Here is a 23881-nt window from a genome sequence, read left to right on the forward strand (position 1 = left end):
TGAATTCCCAGTTTCTGAGCTGTACCATCTACAGAACGCAATGTAAACTGAACCAGAAATTCTTCACTTGGAAACATGCTGGGGTGAATCACTAGTTCTACTTCAAACAACGAAAACAAAACTGGGAGACAGAAATGTTCAACGTGCGATACATTTCTAGCAGCAACTGAGGCATAGAGGCCTGAGGCCTACTGTGTAGAAGAGGCACTCAGCACATTTAGCGTTTTGCTTTTCAAACTGGGCTTCAAGGTCAAGGTCAGGGAGATCACATCAGATGCAGAATGGATCCACAAAGTACATCAGTTGCCTGTTTTAGATGATCCAAAAGCACATTATTTCTGTTGCTGCACAGAAATAGGAAAATGTTCAGATCAACCAAATCGAGCCATTTTTCAAAGAGCTCCAACACCAACGTTCAAAAATTATTACGACTAATCCCTCAGAATAGCAATCCGACAGAATTCTGCAAATCTGTGATGAATGTGTCTTAACGCACAACCTCAGATAGAAAAGTGAAGTTTTAGAGTATATTTTATTCTCATTTTCAGGGAGATGTCCTTCCAGAATTTGCACTTGTGCGGGAGGTCAAAGGTCATTTCAGCAATTTCATCATCAACCAGTTGTCAATTCTGATTGGGTTTTTGACCCGATTCCCATCCTGCGCTGATTGGATGTGGCAGCTGATCAATTGATTAACAAGAGTGTTTGGCCATCACTGATGATCTCATTTCCTGCTTCAGAAAATGAGTGTTGGCTCCTGGAGTATAAATAGAGTCCCACAGGAGGCATGTTTACTGTTGCTCTTAACTTTGTCATTTTTCTGGGGAGGAAAATAAAGCAAGTGTTTCCTTTATAAGATGGCCTCTCAGATTAGTCAGAACTATCACCAGGATTGTGAAGCTGCTGTCAACAAGCAGATTAATGTGGAGCTCACTGCCTCCTATCTCTATCAGTCTTTGGTGAGTGGAGTCTCTGTTGGGTGAAACATACTTCTGTTCTGTTGAAGTAAACTCTTCCCCTTGGATGTAATTAAGTTGTCTATCTTATAGACTGAGTTTTGTGGCTCCTACCCCTTTCTCAATGCAGGATGAGTGTGATGTTATTATAACAATAGTTTGGTGCCTAATGTTACTGTAACTTGGGTCCCAGTTGGTTGTCAGTGAGATGTGGAGTGTTCTTGTAGTTACTTGCCTGTCCCATGATGGTGCTGTGACTGGTGGTAATTATCGCTTCCTGTGACTGTTTGAAACTTGAGGGAACTAATTTAAAAATGAATTGGGACTCACCATTGTGGGAATGGAAGCACCATCAGCTAGTCATTGCTTTTCTTTTCCCTCTTGTATCCTTGTTTCTATTTGAATCTTGTGGGGATCTGAAGTAAACCTGCCAATTGATACTGAGAATCTTGGTTTCCTATTGCAATCAGCTTAGAATAGGCTTGTTCTTGCCCTGCAGAGCGGGGCTGAGAGGTGGCAAATGGAGTTTAATGCAGACAAGTGTGAGCTGATGCACTGTGTTAGGAGTAACCGGAAGGCAAAGTACAGGGCTAATGGTAAGATTCTTGGTCGTGTAGATGAGCATAGAGATCTGTGTCGATAGGTAGACACGGATTGTTGAAAGTTGCCACCCAGGTTGACAGGGCAATTAAGGCAGTGTTTTGTCTTTTATTAAGAGGATTGAGTTCTGGAACCAAGAGGTTATGGTGAAGCTATCCAAAAACTCTGGTGCATACAGTTCTGGTCACTGCATTATAAGGATGTGAAGCTTTGGAAAGGGTGTAGAGGAGATCTGCTAGGATGTTTCCTGGTATGGAAGGAACATCTTATGAGGAAAGGCTGAGGGACTTGAGGCTCTCTTCATTAGAGAGAAGAAGGTTGAGAGGTGACTTAATTGAAACATATAAAATAATCAGAGAGGGCTAGTTCGGGTGGATAGGGAGAGCCTTTTTCCTAGATGGTGATGGTGAGCATGAGGTGGGGTAGCTTTAAATTGAGGGCTGATAAATATAGGACAGATGTCAGAGGTAGTTTCTTTACTCAGTAAGGGAATGCAATGCTTTGCCTGTGACAGTAGTAGATTTGCCCACTTTAGGTACACTTAAGTCATCATTGGATAAGCAAATGGGCGTACATGGAATAGTGTAGGTTAGATGGGCTTGAGATCAGTATGACAAGTCGGCACAACATCAAGGGCTGAAGGGCCTGCACTTGGCTGTTATGTTCTATGCTCAGATTAAACTGGGTGAGGTTGTGACTCTTATCTGATTCAGCAGATCTCCATTTGAGATCTACCTTGCTTTTCTTCATACTCATGAGGTGGGTGTGGGCTGTCTGTATGTCAAGTGTTGGAGCTTTTCAAAGGCACAGCACTGCCATGGGGCTGAGAATGTACTGACCCAGTGACTCTGGTAAAAAGTTTATGCCCGTTGTATTTGGCCTGATTCTAAACTAACTGGACCCTCTTTCCCCAGGTGGGGTGCTTGTGCCCTTCCAAGGGGTAGAAGGTGTTTACGTAACCTTGGTGTTTGTTGCAGGGTGCTCTCTGGGCTTGTCCCTGTCAGCAGGAAGTCCCCCTCCTGATGAGGATCAAGCCCCTGTCAGCCCCAGTTTGGGAGGGGGAACAGCTTTCATTGAGCCAGCAGTTGGGTTTTAATCACTGACCCATTGTCCCAACACACCTTGTAAGCATGTGCCAGGAATGAAATCCTTACTATTCTACATCTTCTAACTGCACATTTAAATCGCAAAGATAAATTGTGCTTGTGTTTGCATTTGAGAATTGAAGCAACTTTTTTCAGCAGGATTTGTAAGAATGTGCTTGTTACTGGCTGCTTCCAATAGCAGACCTGCTAAACCTCAATACATTGAATTGTGAACATCCTGGTTTAGAAATCTACAGGACTTTGCCTGTTGGATTAAGTCAACAGTGGTTTTTCCAGGTTAATGAGGGATCTTGTCTGGAGAGTAGTTGATCTGCAGATCACTGTCATATTTGTCATGTGATCAGTTTGTTTTGTCAGTCTTTGTTTCATGTGTAATGGTACAAGTTGCTAGCAGTCTGAGTCAGTGCAGCTGATTTCGATGCAACAATAAACTGTTGCAGGAACAACCCAAAGGCTGTCCTTAGGCAGGCTTTCCTTGGCAGATTCTTGGAGCTAACATCCTTCATTCATCTCCTCCTTCCCCCCGCCCCCCCCCAGCCACCCCAATACTGCAGTTCTTGTCAAACTAATACATACAGTGCATCCAATTGCATTGATCCTGACTCAGCAGAAAATGTGCTTCTTCCAAGCTGTTAATTGCAGTGTCTAGGATCTGTTTTCTGGTCTTTGCCAAAGCAGCAATACAGTGCCCTGCAGCTGTTCTATTGGTGTACATCCTGCACTCCAGCCCCTGGCATTTCTTGAAACCCTATTCAATCAAAGATTTATCCCATTTCTGGTGGAGGTTAATCAGTAAAAACATCAATTCACACTTATTCTCACCAAATGCTGTGCCAGACCCTGGAGTTTCAAACCAAAATAAAACACATGGTATTTACAGCTTACTGGAGGAAGCTGGGATTGTTTTGATTTTTCCAATTCAACAGCAACTGTTCAAAACTGGGTTCTGAATTGTTAATGCATCAGGTACTTAACAGCTTATTGTCAGTTTGATTTTGAGAATGCTCAACTAGCCCTGTAGTTCTGAACTGAAATTGGCCCATGACTTGTTAATGGACTTTACCTTGTTCTCCCTTCCAGATGTCCTACTTTGACCGGGACGATATTGCCCTTCCCCATTTTTCCCAGTTCTTCAAACATCAGTCTCAGGAGAAGCGGGAACATGCAGAGAAGCTGCTGAAATTCCAGAATCAGCGTGGAGGCCGAGTCTTCCTCCAGGATGTGAAGGTTGGAGTTGGGTGGGGTGGGGAATGGGATGGTAATGGCTGCTCTTGTGGTGTGGTTTCAAGTCAGTGACAAGGTTTTCATTTGAGTCAAAACTTTGTTCAGCCTGTTTGATCTCCTTTTTGAAGCCAGTGTGGAAAGAAGCCCTTTGGCCCACCATGTCTATGCTGACCCCACAAACACTAACAACATTAATCCCACTTACCTGCCCTTGGTCCACAGGCCACTGTCCTGGCACTAAGTATTTGTCCAGCTGGACCCTAAACTGATCTGGAGTAGCTGTCTCCACCACCATCCAACCCTTTATGTGGTTCATCTCATGTTTCAAACAGCCCCTCAGAGTGGTGGGGGTGGGGTGAAGTTTCCTCCAATCCCCTCTAACCTGCTTACTCCTCAAACCTGGTTTCTCTCCTGTCTTGGTGTCTGCCATGGGAAGACATTCCATCAACTGGCCACTCTCTATTCTTCAATTACATCAGGTCACTCCCTCAGCTGTTCCTGCTCCACAGAAAATCCCAGCCTATCTAACCTCCAATCAATGGATCTTGGGCAACAGCCTGGGGAACCTCACCAGCTTCCCCCTGCAGTGCCATCCTGTCCAGGTGACTGGTGAGGCCAAAGAGGAATAATGTGGTGACCAGAAAAACAAACTGAGGAGACTGGTCCCCTTCCTGTTCCACCACACCCAACTAATAGAGGTTGCTTGCCCTCTGTCACTGTTACACCCTGTTGACCTTGTCTGAACTTTGAGGGATCTATGGTTGTGGGCCTTTCTTAACTGTTAGCAGCACAACACACTTTGCAAACACCTCGCTGTCCCTTGGATGAATTAAATAGCCGTGATGTTTCTGATCATCCTGCTCGGGCATGTATGAAGCCACCAGCACAAGTGGTACTTGAACCTTGGCCTTGTCAGCCAGAGACAGGGGCACTACCACTGTACCATGACAGCATTTAGGATTCACTCGTCAATATCCTCGCAATTCCATCAGATGGACCCTGATGCAAATCTTGTCATTATCCCCCACAATGACCTGTTATTCACCTTCCTCCTTCAGATCAAGGACCGACAGGCAAGGTGAAAGCAATTCTGAAGGAACTGTGCTCCAGGGCTGCCTCAGGGGCTAGCAGTGTTCTCAGTGCCAGGGACACAGGTTTTGATCTGGCCTCTGGTGAGGGACTGGTGTTGACATGTCCTCCCCATGTCTGCGTTGGTGTCCTCAGAGTATAAGAGGATTGGCCATCTGAAATGCAGGGTTACAGGAATAGGGTGGGAGAAGGATGAGTTGGGATCCTCTTCAGAGCAGTTACAGACTGATCCACGTTGTAGAGATTCTGAAGCTTAACTGTCCTTCTTTGCCTCCTCCCAGAAGCCAGAGAGGGATGAGTGGGGTAACAGCCTGCAGGCAATGCAGGTTGCCCTGGATCTGGAGAAGAATGTGAACCAGAGTTTGCTGGATCTACACCAAGTCGCCACTGCCCAGGCTGACCCTCATGTAAGCTTCACCTCCTCATTGACTTCACTGCTAGGCCCTCAGGGCAACACCTTCATTGGTTGGTCTTTTGTGGATTAGAAATTCAGTTAGACTTTGTTTTTGTGCAGATGACATGGATCACTTCAGATCCATAGTGATTACAAAATCATTGCTGAGCAGTTGACTCCAAGTATGTATTTTAACTTGTAAACCTGTGGGGAGGACTGAGGCGATATTGGTGACTGAATTCTCATTCAGGGCCACTGCAGTGGAATGACTTTTATCCATCACAAGTCAACTCTGCTCCAGTAAATAAACAGCAAGATGAAGCAGCTAAAAAGCAGTTGTCCTCATTGCACAATTTCTCCAGGCGTTGGCTCTAGTCATCCCTGACAATCTCCCTCCATATGCATGTTTTTCAGTGGGGATTCTGAAGTTTCTTGGATAGTGTTAATGTACCAAGTGTCATATTCCTCTGTTGCAGCTGTGTGACTTCCTGGAGACCCACTATTTGGATGAGGAGGTGAGGATCATCAAGCAACTTGGGGACTACATCACCAACCTGAAGCGCCTGGGAGCCCCTGAGAATGGGATGGGAGAGTACCTGTTTGACAGGCTCTCCCTGGAGGACAGCAGTTAGTGTGGCCTGGAGTACTGTCTGCTGTCTGAATGCATTCCCCACTTCACCCTGGCCAATCTGTCTCTCTCCAGGGAGAAAGGACTTTGAGCAAAGAATGTAATGGCTGTACCAGCCGAATGGAAATGAATAAAATGATCTCTTGATCTCAGTTACTGTGCATCATTTTGAGACCACTGATACCTCTTTGGTCAAGCAAGCTTTCTTGCCTCTCTTCACCATTGCTTTTCCCCAACCCCCTGTGGACAGACTCCAGGCCTATGGGAGCCAGTTGGGGTTCAAATGGGGCCTGTGACCGACCCTGACGACAACCATCAACTGGTGGCCCTGCTGACCAGTTCACTTTGTCACTGAAGTCTGCTGCTCCTCCCAGGGGCCCTTGGGTTTTCTGAACTTTCTTCGTTCAACTGCATAGATTTGTTTTTCCCCCAGAAGGAATCCAAAATTCCTTCAAGTGGCTTCCTCGGTTTGTTGCTTTCTTTCCTCCGCCCAGGGCTCAGGCCCTCCCCATAACTGGAAGTCCACCAGCCCTGAGCTGGGGGAAATTCAGCCCAAACATTATGAACAGTCACATTCCAGAGAATCATCTCCAGATTCTATGGGGCTACTTGATTGATAGTGGATGCTCTTTAAACCATAAATACAAGGATTGGTGACCTGGAGCTTGGATGATTGCCCATGGTTCAAAATACTCACATTTGGTTTATGCTTGCTGCTACAACTGGCCTCTGACTGTTGAAGGGTTTGTACAAAAAGCTGCTGCCTTGGTTCTTGGAACCTTTCCATGGGCTGATGAAATTTTTTTTTGACCCAGTGAGGGAGCAGGGATTTCTGGGGAAGATGGGGGCTGTCTCCTTCAGTCAAGATGCCTGGACATGCTGACTTTGCCTTACAGCTGTTTCCTTGATCATTCAAGGTGTCTGATCATGGGTTAGGGAGGGGGTGATCAGAGACAGCCCGGAGATTATCTTGAGTTTTGGCACAAGTGCACACTGTAGCCTTAGGAAGAGTGTGGGTCATTAAGGTACTGAATAGATTTGTTCCATCACAAAAATCGTTGTTGTTTGGCCCAGTCTCTATCCTTGGTGATAGAATCCCTGCTCTCTGGCAAGAGGCCATTTGACCCAGGTAGCATCAACCTTCTGACCAGAATCCTGCTCAGACCCACCCCAGTCCTTTAACCCTGTGTCTTCCCCATGGCTAATCCAGCTTGCCCCTTGTCAATATCACCAACTTAGCATTGCCTATCCACTTGACCAGCAAATAGTTCAGATGGTGGGTGGGAAACCAAACAGACACTGTAAATGTACAAACTCCCCAGGGTGCCCTAAGGCTGTAATAAATCCCATGTCGCTGTGAGGTAAGTGTTCGCTACTGAGACACTGTTTCACCCTAAAGTACCGAACAAAGGAATATGCTGTTGCATACTGTCAGAGTCCTACAGCAGAGATACAGGTTGTTTGGCTCAAACCGTCCAGGTCGAGCAGTGTTCCAAATCTGAACTAGTTGTGTTTGCCCCGTTTCCCTCAACCAGTCCTTTCCCTGGAAATCACCAAATGTCTTTTAACAACTGCAATTGCACCTACTTCTCCTGCTTTATGTAGCCACTCATTCTTGACATAAACCATTTTCTGTGGGGGAAAAGCTGTTCTTCAGATTCCTTCCCTCTCCTCTTCTCCCCCCCCCCCCCCCCCCGCCCCAAACTCCACATGCCTGTGTGTGAAAACATTACCCCTACCACCTCTAGTTTTGGACTCCCCTACCCTGTCCCAGCATGCTTACTGTATGCAGTCAATCGTGAGTCTGCCAAGGGCAAGGCCACATTTAGTGCTCAGCAAGTGTTACACTTCAGGAGGTGGTGATGAGCTGGTCATTACAGTCCATCTGGTGTAGGAGAGACTGGAATGATGCTGCTGAGGAGGGGCTTCTGGGATTTTCATTCACAAACAGGGATATTTTCCCAAGTCAGGATGGTGACAGACTTACATGGAGCTCCATTGCATGTTGTTGGTGCTGCCTCCAGCCAGAACATTGAAAACTGTTCCAGCATTACTCACTCCTAACTTCAGTCTTATTGATGGTGGGCCGGCTTTGGAAAGTTAGAAGTTGCGTAATCACAACAGAATTCCCTGCCTCTGACTTCCCAATTTTAGAGTTGTTCACTCTACAGAATGCAATGAAAACTGTAACAGATACTGTCACCTTGGAAACATGCTGGCGTTAAGCGCTGATTCAACTTCAACAATGAAAAACCAAACATGGAGACAGAAATGTTCAACGTGCGATACATTTCTAGCAGCAGCTGAGACATAGAACCCTGAGGCCTACTGTGTATAAGAGGCACTCAGCACATTTAGCATCTTGCTTTTCAAACTGGGCTTCATGCGACCCTAAGTCACGGTGATCACAGCAGATTCAGAATGGATCTGCAAAGGACATCGGTTGCCTGTAGCAGACGATCCAAAAGCACATTATTCTGTTGCTGCACAGAAATAGGAAAATGTTCATATCAACCAAATCAGGGCCTTTGACAAAGATGAGGATTGCAAATGTCATTCCCCTGTTCAGAGGATAGCAAATGTGGTTCCCCTGTGCAAGAAGGGGAGTAGAGACAACCCTGGTAATTGTAGACCAGTCAGCCTTACCTCAGTTGTTGGTAAAGTGTTGAAAAAGGTTATAAGGGATAGGATTTATAATTATCTCGAAAAGAATAAATTGGTTAGGGATAGTCAGCATGGTTTTGCGAAGGGAAGGTCGTGCCTCACAAACCTTATTGAATTCTTTCAGAAGGTGATCAAACAGGTATTTGAGAGTAAACCGGTTGATGTGGTGCATATGGATTTCAGCAAGTCGTTCGATTAGGTTCGCCACAGTCGGCTATTGTACAAAATGCGGAGGAATGGAATTGTGGGAGATATAGCAGTTTGGATCGGAAATTGACTTGCTGAAAGAAGACACAGGGTGGTAGTTGATGGAAAATGTTCATCCTGGAGACCAGTTACTAGTGGTGTACTGCAAGGGTCGGTGTTGGGTCCACTGCTGTTTGTCATTTTTATAAATGACCTGGATGAGTTTGTAGAAGGATGGGTTAGTAAATTTGCAGACGACACTAAGGTCAGTGGAGTTGTGGATAGTGACGAAGGTAGCTGTAGGTCGCAGAGAGACATAGATAAGCTGCAGAGCTGGGCTGAGAAGTGGCAAATGGAGTTTAATGCAGACAGGTGTGAGGTGATGCACTTTTGTAGGAGTAACTGGAAGGCAAAGTACAGGGCTAATGGTAAGATTCTTGGTGGTGTAGATGAGCAGAGAGATCTCGGTGTCCATGTACACAGATCCTTGAAAGTTGCCACCCAGGTTGACAGGGTGGTTGAGAAGGCATACAATGTTTTGGCTTTTATTAATAGAGGGATTGAGTTCCAGAACCAAGAGGTTATGGCGAAGCTGTACAAAACTCTGGTTAGGCCGCACTTGGAGTATTGTGTATAGTTCTGGTCACCCCATTATAAGAAGGATGTAGAAGCTTTGGAAAGGGTGCAGAGGAGATTTACTAGGATGTTGCCTGGTATGGAGGGAAGGTCTTAAGAGGAAATGCTGAGGGACTTGAGGCTGTTTTCATTCGAGAGAAGAAGGCTGAGAGGTGACTTAATTGAAACATATAAAATAATTAGAGGGTTGGATAAGGAGAGCCTTTTTCCTAGGATGGTGACAGCGAGCACGAGGGGGCATTGCTTTAAATTGAGGTGTGAACGATATAGGACAGATTTCAGAGGTAGTTTCTCTACTCAGAGTAGTGAGGGAATGGAACGCTTTGCCTGCAACGGTAGTAGATTCGCCAACTTGAGGTACATTTCAGTCGTCATTGGACGAGCATCTGGACGTACATGGAATAGTGTCGGTTAGATGGGCTCCATATCGGTATGACTGGTCGGCACAACATCGAGGGCCGAAGGGCCTGTACTGTGCTGTAATGTTCTATGTTTTATGTTCTATATTCTATGGCTCCAACACCAACGTACAAAAGTTATGACGGCTATTCCCTCAGATTAACAATCCGACAGAATTCCGCAAATCTGTGATGACTGAGTCTTAACGCACAACCTCAGATACACAAGTGAAGGTTTAGAGTATATTTTATTGTCATTTTGTGGCAAATACATTTACAGAATGTGCACTTGTAGAGGAGGTCAAAGCTCATTCAGCAATTCCATCATCGACCAGTTGTCAACTGTGATTCGTTTCTGGATCCAGTTCCCTTCCTGCACTGATTGGACGTGGCAGCTGATCAACTGATCATCAAGAGTGATTGGCCATCACTGATGATGTCATTTCCTGTTTCATAAAAAGAGGGTCTGCCCCTGGGGTATAAATAGAGTCCCACGGGAATGATGTTGATTGTTCTTCCTAATTTTGTTATTTTGGTGGTGAGGAGAATAAAAGAAATTTATTGTCACAAGATGGCCTCCCAGATCAGTCAGAACTATCACCAGGATTGTGAAGCTGCTGTCAACAAGCAGATTAATGTGGAGCTCACTGCCTCCTATCTCTATCAGTCTTTGGTGAGTGCTGTCTCTCGGGGTTAAACATATAAATCTGTTCTGTTGAAGTAAATTCTTTGCCTGGCCTCTAGTGAAGCTGACAATCTAGTAGATTGAGGTTTTGTGGCTCCTACCTAAATATCAGTTCAGGATAGAGGTGGTGTTACTGTCACGATGGTGTAGGATACTGATGTATGTTAACTCAGGTCCCAGTTGGCCTTCAGTGGTATCTGGAGGGTAAAAGCCTCTTGCTTTTTTTTTCTTTCTGACACAAGTTTCCTGACTTCATTTGCCTGATCTCTGTGGTGGTCCTAAACAAACATGCTGATTTTTTTTAACACTGACTATAACAATAACTTCCCTGTTGCAGTGGCCCTTGTTAGTCTGAACAAACCTGAGGCTAGTCTGTGACTGGTATCTATTTTATGTGGATCTCCTTCATTGAGGCTGACTTGGCTTTACTTGTATTTATTCAAGAGGTGGGTGTGGCCTATCCCGTTCCTACTGAGAGTTGATCTGCCGTGTGTGAGAAATGTTGGATTCCCTCTCCACCCCACCCCACCCCACACTGTGGCTGCAGGAATGTGCTGAGGCTATTAGCCCAGTGACATTGAAGAAATGGAGGTTGTTCCCATATCATTTAGCTTGACCTAAAACAAAATGTCCCCTCTATCCCGGTGGTGATGTGACTGTGCCCTTCCAAGGAGTAGAATGTGCTTGGAAGGTATGTGTTGAAGTAACCTTGGTGAGTGCTGCAGGGGACCTGGTAGGTAATGGACCCTGAAAGGAGGTGGTGAATGCAGTCCCCATGAAGTGGGCTGCCCTGTCCTGGATGGTGTCTGCTTCTTGCATGTTGTAGCTCCCCTTCTACAGACACACGGGGAATATTCATCTCTCTCTGGGCTTGTGCCTCTTGGAAGGAAGTTGTCTTGTAAGGAGGACTAAGTCCCTATAAGCCTCACTTGGGAGGTGGGACCGCTTTAATGGTGAGCCAGTTGTTGGGGTTTAATCACTGTGTCCCAACTCTATTGGCACATGCTTCCCAAGGATAAAATCCCGACTATCTTCTGCCACAACTTGTAACTACCCACTGAAACCACAGATATTTGCTTGCCTGACTGTGGTTTTTGGATTTGAGGATTAAAGTAACTTTACAGGAGTCCTTCCCCAGAATGTAATTCTTAGCTGATGCTTCCAATAGCGAGCATTAGCTCTTAAACCCTTACATCGAATTGTGAACATGACAGTTTAGATATGAGTCACATGGGCTGAAAACCTACAGGATTTTTTGCCTGTTTGGGTAAAGTCAGGGCAAGTGTTTTTCCAGGTTACTGTTTTCACTAGTGACGTTATCTACAGGCCACTAATAGTTGACATTTGATCATTTGTTTTGCAATTTGTTTCAGTCATGTGACTTGGTGCAAGTTTCTGACAGCCTGAGTTTGCACTATTTAGGCAGAGCAATAACCCACTGCTGCAACGATCCAAAGGCTGTTACTGGGCAGGCTTTCCTCGGCATTATCTTAGTGCCAAACTCCATACTGGAGACAGCACACCTTTGTAGAGTTCATGTGTACACTTACATCCCAATCTCATTGATCCTGGGTTTGCAGAAAACATGCTCCCTACTAGTCGTTGACTACAGCAGGGTTTCAACATCTTTTTTCCAGTTTTCCCCAAAGGCAAAACATAGTGCCTTGCGTCTTGTAGTTGAGAACTGGAATGGGGAGTGAGCCAGTGATGTCTGATGTAGTTTTAACTTGATCTTCCAGATGTCCTCCTTTGACCAGGACGATGTTGCCCTCGCCCATTTCTCCCGGTTCTTCAAACATCAGTCCCAGGAGAAGCGGGAACGTGCAGAAAAGCTGCTGAAATTCCAGAATCAGCGTGGAGGCCGAGTCCTCCTCCAGGATGTGAAGGTTGGGGTTGGGTGGTGGGGGAAGTGCAGGGGGGAATGGCTGCTCTTGCGGTGTCATCTCCAGTGACAAGATTTTCAGATCCTGAGCGAGTGTGAGAAGTTCTTTTGCTTGGCTTCCCTGTTTGCTCTCCTCCATCTCCAGTGTTTCAGCATTTATGCAAGCCCTCTGGTCCACCAGGCCTATGCTGACGCAGCAAAGACCGAACTGTACTCACCCTGTACTTGGTCCAGGCCCTACTATACCCTAGTGTTTAGCACTCGCCCAGCTAGTCCTTTAAACAGTGCTGCAGTAGCCGTTTCCAGCACTTTGTTCTTCCGTTCCCCAACACACCCACCAAATTTCCTCCAATCCCCTCTATCCTGCTTCCTCAAACCTGTGCCCTCTGGTCTGAGTGTCTGCCATGGGGAAGACATTTTCCCCATCTACTGTCCAGACTTCCTTGTCTTCCATCAAACAACCACCTCAGCCTCACCTGCTCAAAGGAAAACCCCCAGCCCATCCAATCTCTCTCCTCAATGGATTTTCTGTCTTGGCGAAACAACCTGGGGACCCTCACCAGCACCCCCTGCAGTAGCATCCTGTCCTTCTGACCAGTGAGGCCAACGATAGAATGCAGCAGAGACCGGAAGAACAATTTTCATAAAATGTGTTCAAAGGACTTGTCCCTGTGCTGTTCCTCACAACCCTGCCCCAAACTAACACATGTTACTTGGCCTATGTCCCCTTTCACACACAGTTTGCCTTGTGTGAGCATTGAGGGATCGATGATCCTGTGTTTATTGTAAGCACATTACTGCCCCCCACAATGAATTCAAGTCATGATGGTTCTGACCATGCTGCTCGGGCATGTATGAGGCCACAAGCACAAGTGAGACTTGAACCTCAGCCTTGTCAACCGGAGCTTGGGACACTACCGCTACTTCCCCCACAGCCCTTGGGATTCACTCCTGAATATCCTTTTTAAGACTCCAGCAGATGGACACTGGTGCAAATAACTAATCTGGTACATTTTTATTCCCTGTGGTACAAGGATACGTTCCTGAGCTTCCGGCTTCAGGTCAAGGATAAATGGGGCAAGGTGAAAGGAGTCACCAAGTAGCTAATGTTTTCTTTACCTGGACTTCAGGGATGGCACAGTGGCTCAGTGGTTGGCACTGTTGACTCAGTGCCAGGGGCACCAGTTTGGTTCTGGCCTGTGACGAGAATTTAAACGTTATCCCAAAGCATGGCTTCCCCACAGAGTAGAAAAGAGGATTGGCAACTTGAAATGCAGGTTACACGAACAGGGTGGGAATGGGGCCAGATGGGATGCTCTTCAGCAGTTATGGTCTCAATGGGGTGAATGGCCAGCTCCCATGCTGCAGGGATTCTGTTTCTAAAGCTTACCTGTCCTTCTCTCCATCCCCAGAAGCCAGAGAGGGATGAGTGGGGTAACAATCTGCAGGCAATGCAGGTTGCCCTGGATCTGGAGAAGAATGTGAACCAGAGTTTGCTGGATCTCCACCAACTCGCCACAGCACAGACTGACCCTCATGTAAGCTTCACCTCCTCATTCACATCACTGCTAGACTCTCAGGGTCATGTTTCATTGGTTGGTCTGTGTGGATTGGAAATTCACTGAAGTAACACTTTCCATCCATTACTTTCCTGAACTATTGTAACATTGATCACTTGGGATCATACTGATTACAATGAGGTAAAAGGGGAATTTGATCTCTAATCTAGTGGAAGTGCTGAAATGACGTTGGCCACTGAGTTCTTCATTAGCATCATTGCAGTGGAATGATCATTGTCCATCACAATCCAACTCAGCTCCATTTCACAAACAGCAAGATGGAGCAGCTGACATGTTGTCCTCACTGGCACAAATTCTCCAGGTGTTAGCTCGCTTTTCAGGGCTGTCCAGAGCTAGTCATGGCTAAGTCTGTCTTGCAGAGGGAATTCTGAAATTGTCTTGGATTGTGTTAATGTACCAAGTGTCATATTCCTCTTGCAGCTATGTGACTTCCTGGAGACTCACGATTTGGATGAGGAGGTGGAGATCATCAAGCAACTCGGGGACTACATCACCAACCTGAAGCGCCTGGGAGCCCCTGAGAATGGGATGGGAGAGTACCTGTTTGACAGGCTCTCCCTGGAGGACAGCAGTTAGTGTGGCCTGGAGTACTGTCTGCTTGGTCTGAATGCATTCCCCACTTCACCCCATGCAATCTGGCTCCTTCCAGGGAAAAGGGGCTTGTAGCAAAGCATGTAATAGCTGTACCAGCTGAATGGGAATGAATGAAATGTATTGATGTTGCTTATTGTCCATCATTGAGACCCTTGATATTGAAGAGCTTTTGAGAGCTTCAAGCCTGTAATTTTGGCTAATGAAATTATTAATTTGACAAAATATTTCCCTGGTCTTCCCTCCAACACCACCGCAGCATCAGTCTCGGAATTCCTGTGGAACTTCCTCTAAGTTATGAATCGAAGTTATTCCCCCAGCCAGAACTTGAGGTTGGGGCCTGCGGGGTGTAAAATCAGTTTGTACTATTATCTCACACCCAGGTATGATGAATACAGGTGCAGCTAAAATTTTCATTGCTTTCGAAAGAGAAAACACCCCTGCTTGGCCGAAAGAAAGACTTGACACCCACTTTCACTGAAACAGGACTGTTGGATCCTTTATGTTCATGTCTAGTTTGCTTAGCAATAGCTTCCCTGTCAACCTCCACCAACCGAGACTTATTGCTAAAGTCCACACAAATCACAAGTTGATGCCAACGTAAATTCAGTGCCAGCTGGCTCGGCTTGCCTCAACAAGAGCTTAAGGGAAGAGACCCAGCAGCGTCCCCCCTCTAGCCTTGTGGAGGAACCAGCAATGCTGGGAGCAATAAACTTAAACTTAGCAATGTGGATCTGACACACCTGGTCTATTCTATTGAAATCAATGTTATTACTTTTTCCTGACAGTGCCTCCTAGATTCACTGAGACCCAGTTGAGGTTCAAGCTAAGACCAGCCCTGTGGCCTCCTGACCCCCACCACCAACTGCCTGCCTCAGGACAGCCATCAGCAGTTGCTCACAATGACCAGTTCATTTGTTCCTTCGCCTGAGGAACATGCGCTGCCCTCCCAGGCGATATGGATTAAATCCCCATTGGAGCTCGACAAGAAAGCTCACACGGGGGGAACCATTTCCCAGGAGTAATCCAAAGCTGTCCTAATGTGGTTTTGCTCCATTTACTTCCTTGCTCTCTGCCAGGTCTTGGTCAGAAACCCCACCACGCCTAGTAATAAACTTCAGGCCAGCCAGCCCAGAGATGGGAATATTCAGCACAAGTCTGCTTGAAAAAATTCACCTGAACTGGATGCACTTAATGCGACCGACAGCAGGATAACAGTGACCTGGGAATGACACAGCAACGCTCCTGGTTAAATGCTGCCATTTGATTGGCTCTTGCTGCTGAAGCCTGCAGTGAGCGCACTAAGCTGCTCCCTTGGTTCCTCTGAGCTTCCCCCACGGGGAGGGTTACTCCTGATGCAGGTTGATTTCACCCGATCACATGGAAGGAGCAGTGTGACTCAGGGAGGAGACCTGCAGATGCTGACTTTCCTGAATGGCTGCTTCCTTTATCTTTCGAGGTGTCAGAGATCGTGGTTTAGGGAGGGGGCTATCAGAGACATCCTGGGGAATGTTTCAGGGAGTTTTGTAGCGAGTGCACACTGCAGCCTTCACTGAGGGTGTGGGTCTTTAAGGCACTGAATGTATTTGTTCCACCACGTAGAGTTTTATTTTAAACCATCTTGAGTCTTGGGTGTAGAATCCCTGCAGTGCGGGAAGAGGTTGTTCAGCCCATTTAGTCTGCACTGATCCTCTGAACAGCATCTTGTTCAGACACACCCTGCCTTCTTACGCCATCTTTCCCACGGCCAGTCCAAAATAAACTGCATGTCTTTGGACTGTGGGAGGAGGCCCACACAGGCACGGGGAGGATGTGCAGCCTCCACACGTGACTGGAATTGACCCCAGGTCCCTGGCACTATGAGGCAGTAATGCTGACCATTAAAATACCCTGCCATCCAAAAGTTACAAAAAACAGGAACACTCTGTTGCACAGAATTAGAGTGAATGACTCATTTCTTACGGAAACAGACCCTTCGGTCCTACCCGTCCATGCTGACGGGGTTTCCCAACCTGACATAGTCCCACTTGCCTGCCTTTGGCCCATATCCTTCTAAACCATTCCTTTCCATGTAAATCTCCAAATGTCACTTAAATGTTGTAATTCTAACTACATCCACCACTGTCTCTGACAGCTCGTTCTAAACATACACACCACCTTCTGTATGAAAATGTTGCCCCTCATGTCCCCATCAAATCTTACCCCTCTCCCCTCAAACCGATGCCCTCTAATTTTGGACGCCCCCCCCCCCCCCCGATCCTGTCCCAGCATGCTTTTTATATACAGTCAATCTTGAGTGTGCCAACGGCAAGGCTACATTTAGTGTTCAGCAACTGTTACACTTCAGGAGGTGGTGATGAGCTGCTTATTACAGTCCACCTGGTGTAGGAGAGACCGGAATGATGCTGCTGCTGTTGCTGAGGAGGGGCTTCTGGGATCTTCACTCACAAACACTGATATTATTCCAAGTCAGGATGGTGACGGATTTACTTGGAGCTGCTTCAGTGTCACTGGGGCGGCATTGAGCTGGAAAATTGCAAGCTTCTCCAGCATTATTCCCAACTTCAGTCTTATCGATGGTGGACAGACTCTGGAAAGTCTGAAGTAGAGTTATTCACAACAGAATTCCCAGACTCTGACTTGGTCTCAAAGCCATGAGCACATGAATTAGGACTGACCTCTGCCCATGGTTTCTTAGAAAATAGAACCTAGAACAGTGCAGCACAGTTCACGCCCTTCAGCCCACGATGTTGTTTCGAACTTTTATCCTAAACCCAAGGCCTATCTCACCTCCACTACCTTATACTATCATCCATATGCTTATCTAATAGCCGCTTAATTGCCCCTAACGAGGCCGACTCCACGACACTCTCTGGCAATGCATTCCACGCCCCAGCCACTCTCTGAGTAAAGAACCTGCCTCTGACATCCACCCTATATCTACCTCCACTCACTTCAAAACTATGCCCCCTCATAATAGCTAACTCCATCCTAGGAAAAAGTCCCTGGCTGTCTAATCTGCCTATACTTATGATCATTTTGTACACCTCTATAAAGTCACCTCTCATCCTTTGTTCTGAAGAGAAAAGCCCTCGTTCTCTAAACGTTTCTTCGTAAGATCTTCCCTCCATTCCAAGCAACATCCTGGTAAATCTCCTCTGCACCTTTTCTAACACTTCCACATCTTTCCTGGAATGAGGTGACCAGAACTGGTCACAATACTCTAGATGTGGCCAAACCAGGCTTTTGTATAGCTGGAGCATAACTTCACAGCTCTTGAACTCAATCCCTCTATGAATGAAAGCTAACACACCACATGCCTTCTTAACAACTCTATCCACCTGACTGGCAGCTTTCAGGGAACTGTGGACATGAACCCCGAGATCCATCTGCTCCTCCACACTGCCAAGAATCTTTCCGTTAACCCTGTGTTCTGCTTTCAAATTTGTCCTTCCAAAATGAATCACTTCACGCTTTTCAGGGTTAAACTCCATCTGCCACTTCTCAGCCCCACTCAATACCCGACCAATGTCCTTTTGTAACCTAGAACAGCCCTCCACACTATCCACAAGTCAAATCACCTTCGTATCTTCCAAAAACTTACTAATCCGCCATTCCACTCCTACATCCAAATCATTTAACAAAATCATAAATAAAAGAGGACCCCGAACAGACCCTTGAGGTACACCACTCGTAACTGAGCGCCATGTTGAATATTTTCAGTCAACTGTCACCCATGTCTTCTATGGGTCAGCCAATTCTGAATCCAATCTGCCACATTTCCCCCGTCGCATGCCTCCTGACTTTCTGCATGAGCCTGCCATGGGGAACCTTATCAAAAGCCTTACTTCAATCCATGTATCCCACATTCACTGATCTACCTTCATCCACATGTTTGGTCATCCCTTCAAAGAATTCAATCAGATTTGTGAGGCATGATGTACGCCTCACAAATCCACACTGGCCGTCACAAATCATACTGTGCCTGTGCAAGTGATAATTAATTCTGTTTCTTAGAGCCCTTCCCATTAATTTGCCCACCACTGGCATAAGACTAGCTGGCCTGTAATTTCCAGGGTTACCCCATTCCCTTTTTTGAACACATGAATAATATTCAAACTTGTCATTCAAAGCTAAAAGATAGCACTAGATTGCATCCTGCTTTTTGAAGCAGATATTGAGTGAAAGTAACTTGCTTCCACCAATCTGTACATCAGTGCTGTGATCATACTCGAACGTTCATTGGGGATCCTCAATTCCCAAAGCCTCACAGACCACCAGTCCATGGGAGGCTGCTCCATTCAACGCAGTTTCTGAGCCATACATTCTACAGAATGTAATGTAAACAGGACCAGCAACTCTCCACTTGGAAACATGCTGGACTTAAGCTCTCGATTTACTTCATTCAATTAAAAACCAAACTTTGCGAAAGAAAGTTTGCATGTGCTATACATTTCCAGCAGCAATGTAGACAGGGAGGTGTGAGGTCTACTATGCAGGAGAGGCACTCAGCACATTTAGCACCTTGCTTTTCAAACTGCACTTCATGAACCCAACGTCAAGGAGATCACAGCAGATTCAGAATGGATCCACAAAGGAATGAGCTTCCTGTATGAGGTAACCCAAAAGCACATTGTTTCTGTCGCTGCACAGCAATAAGAAAATGTTTACTGTTAACAAAATCTGGCCATTTTTCAATGGGCACCAACGCTGTTATTCAACAAGTACAAAGACTAATCCCTCAGAGTAACAAACTGACAGAATTCTGCCAATCTGTGATGAGTGTGTCTTAAGATATAATCTCAGATACAATCGTGAACTTTTAGAGTATATTTTATTGTCATTTTCACATAGAAATATTTCCAGGATTTGCACTTGTGCAGGAGGTCAAAGGTCATTCAGCAATTCCATCATCGACCAGTTGTCAATTCTGATCGTTTTCTGGATCCAATTCCCATCCTGCACTGATTGGATGTGGCAGCTGATCAATTGATGAACGAGAGTGATCGACCATCACTGATGATGTCATTTCCTGCTCAAGAAAATAAAGGGCTGCTGCTCGAGTGAAAAAAATGTCCCAAGAGAGTGTGATGTTTATGGTGTAGTTGGTTATCTTTCCAAGTTTGTTATTTGATTTTGGAGGAAAAGGAAAGCTATTTTCTTCATAAAATGGCCTCCCAGATCAGTCAGAACTATCACCAGGATTGTGAAGCTGCTGTCAACAAGCAGGTTAATGTGGAGCTCACTGCCTCCTATCTCTATCAGTCTTTGGTGAGTTTTGTCTCGATGGAGTTAAAATTAAATCTATTCTGCAAAAATGAGCTGATCCTCTTGTTTCTAATTAACTTCATAGTCTTGTAGATTTGAGGTGTTTCAGTTTGCACCTTTAAAAATCATTTTGGGATAAATGTAGTGCCCTTTGGTAACAATGGATTTTGATATTGATGTGCAGTATCTAATTCACCAGCTGGGATTGAGTGATAGATGGAGGGCAAATTGTTCTGTCAATTATTTTACAATTTACTGCCAGGCCTTTGCCTGGTGGTAACTGTCATTTTCCTCCCCAGAATTGACCAAACTTTACTAAAATTAGATGTAATGGTGTTGGGAGTTGTATGCACCCCTTGGCTAGTCATCCTGTAACATTTTAATATACCTTGATCACACTTACTTTGTGCTCTGATCCTAAATACACATCATGCCAGTTTCCATTCTGTGATGGAGAATGATGGCAGTGACTGGCTTCTCTGAGCATATGCACGTGTAACTTGCATTGAGGAGGCCTCAGATGTGGACTAGTTGGCTTTCTGCATTCTCAGTTCATGAATGGACTGTTAGTGGTCAGGAAGTCACTTGTTGTCCATTCCTCCAATAGATCAATGCTCTCCTGTGAGTGCATGCACAGGGTGTCTGGAATAACCTGAGGTCTTCACTTCACCAAAAAAGGTGAAGAATTGGAGTTTCAAATTCCCACGGTATGGGAAATGGTGCCTTTCTCCAGGGAGCACTGTGCCTATGGCCTCTCAAAATGGCAGGCTATAATGGTTTGGAAATGTTGAAGCAGCTTTTGAAGGCTGCTAGGTACCTGGTAGATAGTGGACACTAGGAGTGCATTCACTCACTCCCTTCAATGAGGTGGGCTGCTCTGTCCTGCATAGTGTCTGCTTTGTGCATGTTGCAGCTCCACTTCTTGGGGGGAAAAAGGGAGAATATTCATCCCTCGTGGGGCTTATCACTGAGAAGCATTCTCTTCCCACACTTTCAGGATGAAATCCCTGTACCCTTCCCTTTAGCAGGTGGGAACAGCTATCACCAATAAGCCTGTTGGGTCTTAACTGTCAGTGGTGTCCCATATCAATTGGGCAGCATGTGCCCAAACAACCCACTATTGTACATCTGTAAGATGCAGCTACCCAAGTAAAGTCAGAGAAAGTTGCATAACTGTTTTTCGACAAAAGAAACTTCTCAGCCTGATCAGTAGGAACTAGATAACCTGCTCTAACAAGGTGTAGAGCTGGATGAACACAGCAGGCCAAGCAGCATCGGGGGAGCAGGGAAGCTGATGTTTTGGGCCTGGACCCTTGAGAAATGGGGAGGGGAAGAGGTCCCTGAAATAGCAAGGGGTGGGGAGGTGGATGGATGAGGGATCAAGAAACAGGTGGTGAGGAGACTCCGGTCTGAGGTGAGGATGGAGCCAATAAAGTCAAGTGAGTTGGGTAGGCCTGTCCAGGGAGGTGGGGATGGGGTTTGAGGTGGCGGGGGAGGTGGGGTGGGGTGGTGTGGGGAAGTAGGTGGGAGGAAGGATGGACAAGTTAGGGAGGTGGGGACTAGCTGAGCTGTGACTGGGGGAAGGGAGATCTTTCAGCTTAAGTCCTCACTGATACCATTGGGCTGCAGGGTTCCCAAGCAGAATACAAGGTGCTGTTCCTGCAACCTTTGGGTGGCATTGGAGGCCCAGAATGAACATCAACTGTCCCCTCCTGCTCCTCTGGAGGGGAAGTAGTTTGTGACTGGGAGGTGCAGCTGCTGATCACGAGCCCAGCATAGGCACTCCACAAAGTGGTGTCAAGCCTCTGCTCGTCTTTCCTGATGTAGAGGAGGCCACGTTAGGAACAGTGGGTACAGTATATCTCACTGCAGATGTGTAGGTCCACTTCTTCTTGATGTGGAAGGTCTTGGGGCCTGGGATGAGGGGAGGTGTAGCACAATCTGTGTGGCAGGAAAAAAGCCCTGGCTAGTGGAATGGACAAGGGAATCAGTGGTCTCTCCAGAAGGCAGCTATGGTTGGGGAGGTGAAAAAATGTCTTTGTCAGATCGTAGATGGTATAAGTGCCAGAGGATGCTGCACTGGATCCTGTCATTGAGGTGGTACTGAAGGATGAGAGGATTCTGTTTTGGTTGTGTGCGGGATAAGATGCAAGACCGGTTGTGTTTTTCTTCCACTAAAGGGAAGTTACGCTCCCTCGGAAAACGAGGACATCTGGGATGCCCAGGAGTAGAATGCCTCCCCTCAGGGCTGGAGGTGAAGGAATTGGATTAGGGGAAGGCGTTTTCCTTCCGCAGGAAGGTGGGTGAGGTGTAATCTTGGTAGCTGTAGGAGTCAGTAGGTTTGAAATAGATCAAAGATTGATCGACAAACTTAAGGTTGAGGTAGAAGGTTCTAATGAATTAGAGGAACCGTTCAAGCTCCTTGTGGGATGTAATGGAGGAAGATGTGGAGTTTATGGCCCATCTCCCTGTAGAAGGATTGTTCCACATATCCTAACAGAAGCAGGCACAGCCTGGGCCCATGCAGGTACCTATGGCCACCCCCTTCCTCTGTAGGAGGTGGGAGGAATTGAAGGAGAAGTTAGGGGTGAGGATGAGTTGGCTAGTGGACAAGCTTGTTGGTGAATGGGGACCAGTCAGACCTGCAGGATGAGAGAAGCAGAGGGCCTTCGGCTATCTCCACGGGGAATGGATGAGGTTGGAGGCTGTGGGTGGGAGGTCATCTGCAGTGAGGTTGTAGATGGACGAGGAGATGGTTTGGTGGTCAGGGGTGGAGTCATGATCAAGGGCGGGGTGGTAGGAGGTATCGGCTGCTCTTCCACACAAGTATATGTGGCACTCCAGCTCCTGGCGTTTCCTTAAACCCTGTTCAGTCACGAACTTCATCCAATTCTGATGGTGCTTAGAGTGGAAATGCTCTTCTCTCTACGGACAAGAACAGGCCTGGGCAACTCAGGTTTTTGTCAAGGAATTTTAAAAAGTGTTTGCCTGGTTACCAGGAGGAGGCGAGGGTTGTTTTTGATGATCCTTGAACTGGAGCCACTGGCTCATTGGACAATGGTTCTCATCCACCTTGATGTATTCAAAAAATTCATGTTTATTGACTTCTCAATTTGATTGAAGGCTAAACCAGTCATGTCTGGCACCAATTGTATGATGCTTAATGGATATAACTTGTTTTCTCCCAGATGTCCTACTTTGACCGGGATGATGTTGCCCTCCCCCATGTCTCCCAGTTCTTCCAAGATCAGTCCCAGGAGAAGCAGGAACATGCAGAGAAGCTGCTGAAATTCCAGAATCGGCATGGAGGCAGTCCTCCTCCAGGATGTGAAGGTTGGTGTTGGGTTTTTGGGGTGGGGGGAGTTGGGTGGTAGAGAGTGGCTGCTCCTCAGGGATGGCACAGTGACTCAGTGTTTCCCATGCATGCCTCAGTGCCAGGGATCCAAGTTTTGTTCTTGGTTCTAGGCTCCAGTGAATGACTGGAGTTGACTTATTCTTGCCATGTCCACATTGGCTTCACGGTTCAATGACGTGTGGGTTAGAAGGATTGCCATTTAAAATGCAGGGTTACAGGAATAAGAAGGGACTTGTAGCGACGAATGTAGTGGCTGTACCTGCCGATTGGGGATGAATAAAATCATGTCGTGACCTTGGTTATTGTCACCATGACTCAAATAGCCTGTTCCCATGCTGCAGAGATTGTGAAGCTTACCTGTCCTCTCTCCATCCGCAGAAGCCTGAGAGGGATGAGTGGGGTAACAGCCTGCAGGCAATGCAGGTCGCCCTGGATCTGGAGAAGAATGTGAACCAGAGTTGGCTGGATATGCACCGAGTCGCCACAGCCCAGACTGACCCTCATGTAAGCCTTCCCACCACCTCCTCATTCTGATCACTGCTAGGCCCTCAGGGCAACACCTCATTGGTCTTTTGTAGATTAAAATTCACTCGGATACTTGGATCACAATATCATATCTGAACAGTATGTTCATTTAAT

General features: G+C 46.4%; 1 protein-coding gene across 1 annotated transcript; it reads left to right on the forward strand.

Annotated features, from left to right (window-relative positions):
* The first annotated feature begins 857 nt into the window (after positions 1–857).
* Positions 858–6001, forward strand: LOC132206397 (ferritin, heavy subunit-like). Its single transcript, XM_059640498.1, has 4 exons — positions 858–959; positions 3743–3889; positions 5257–5382; positions 5846–6001. Exons 1-4 carry the CDS (start codon positions 858–860, stop codon positions 5999–6001), a joined length of 531 nt encoding a protein of 176 aa, XP_059496481.1.
* The last annotated feature ends 17880 nt before the right edge of the window (positions 6002–23881 follow it).

This window comes from Stegostoma tigrinum, chromosome 38 (assembly GCF_030684315.1).
Source record: "Stegostoma tigrinum isolate sSteTig4 chromosome 38, sSteTig4.hap1, whole genome shotgun sequence".
In the NCBI taxonomy this organism is placed as follows: Eukaryota; Metazoa; Chordata; class Chondrichthyes; order Orectolobiformes; family Stegostomatidae; genus Stegostoma; species Stegostoma tigrinum.

Coding starts and splice junctions, on each gene's coding strand:
- LOC132206397 (XM_059640498.1), top strand. CDS start 858: ATGGCCTCTCAGATTAGTCAGAACTATCACCAGGATTGTGAAGCTGCT. Junction 3,890..5,256: donor TCTTCCTCCAGGATGTGAAG/GTTGGAGTTGGG, acceptor GCCTCCTCCCAG/AAGCCAGAGAGGGATGAGTG. Junction 5,383..5,845: donor CTGCCCAGGCTGACCCTCAT/GTAAGCTTCACC, acceptor CCTCTGTTGCAG/CTGTGTGACTTCCTGGAGAC.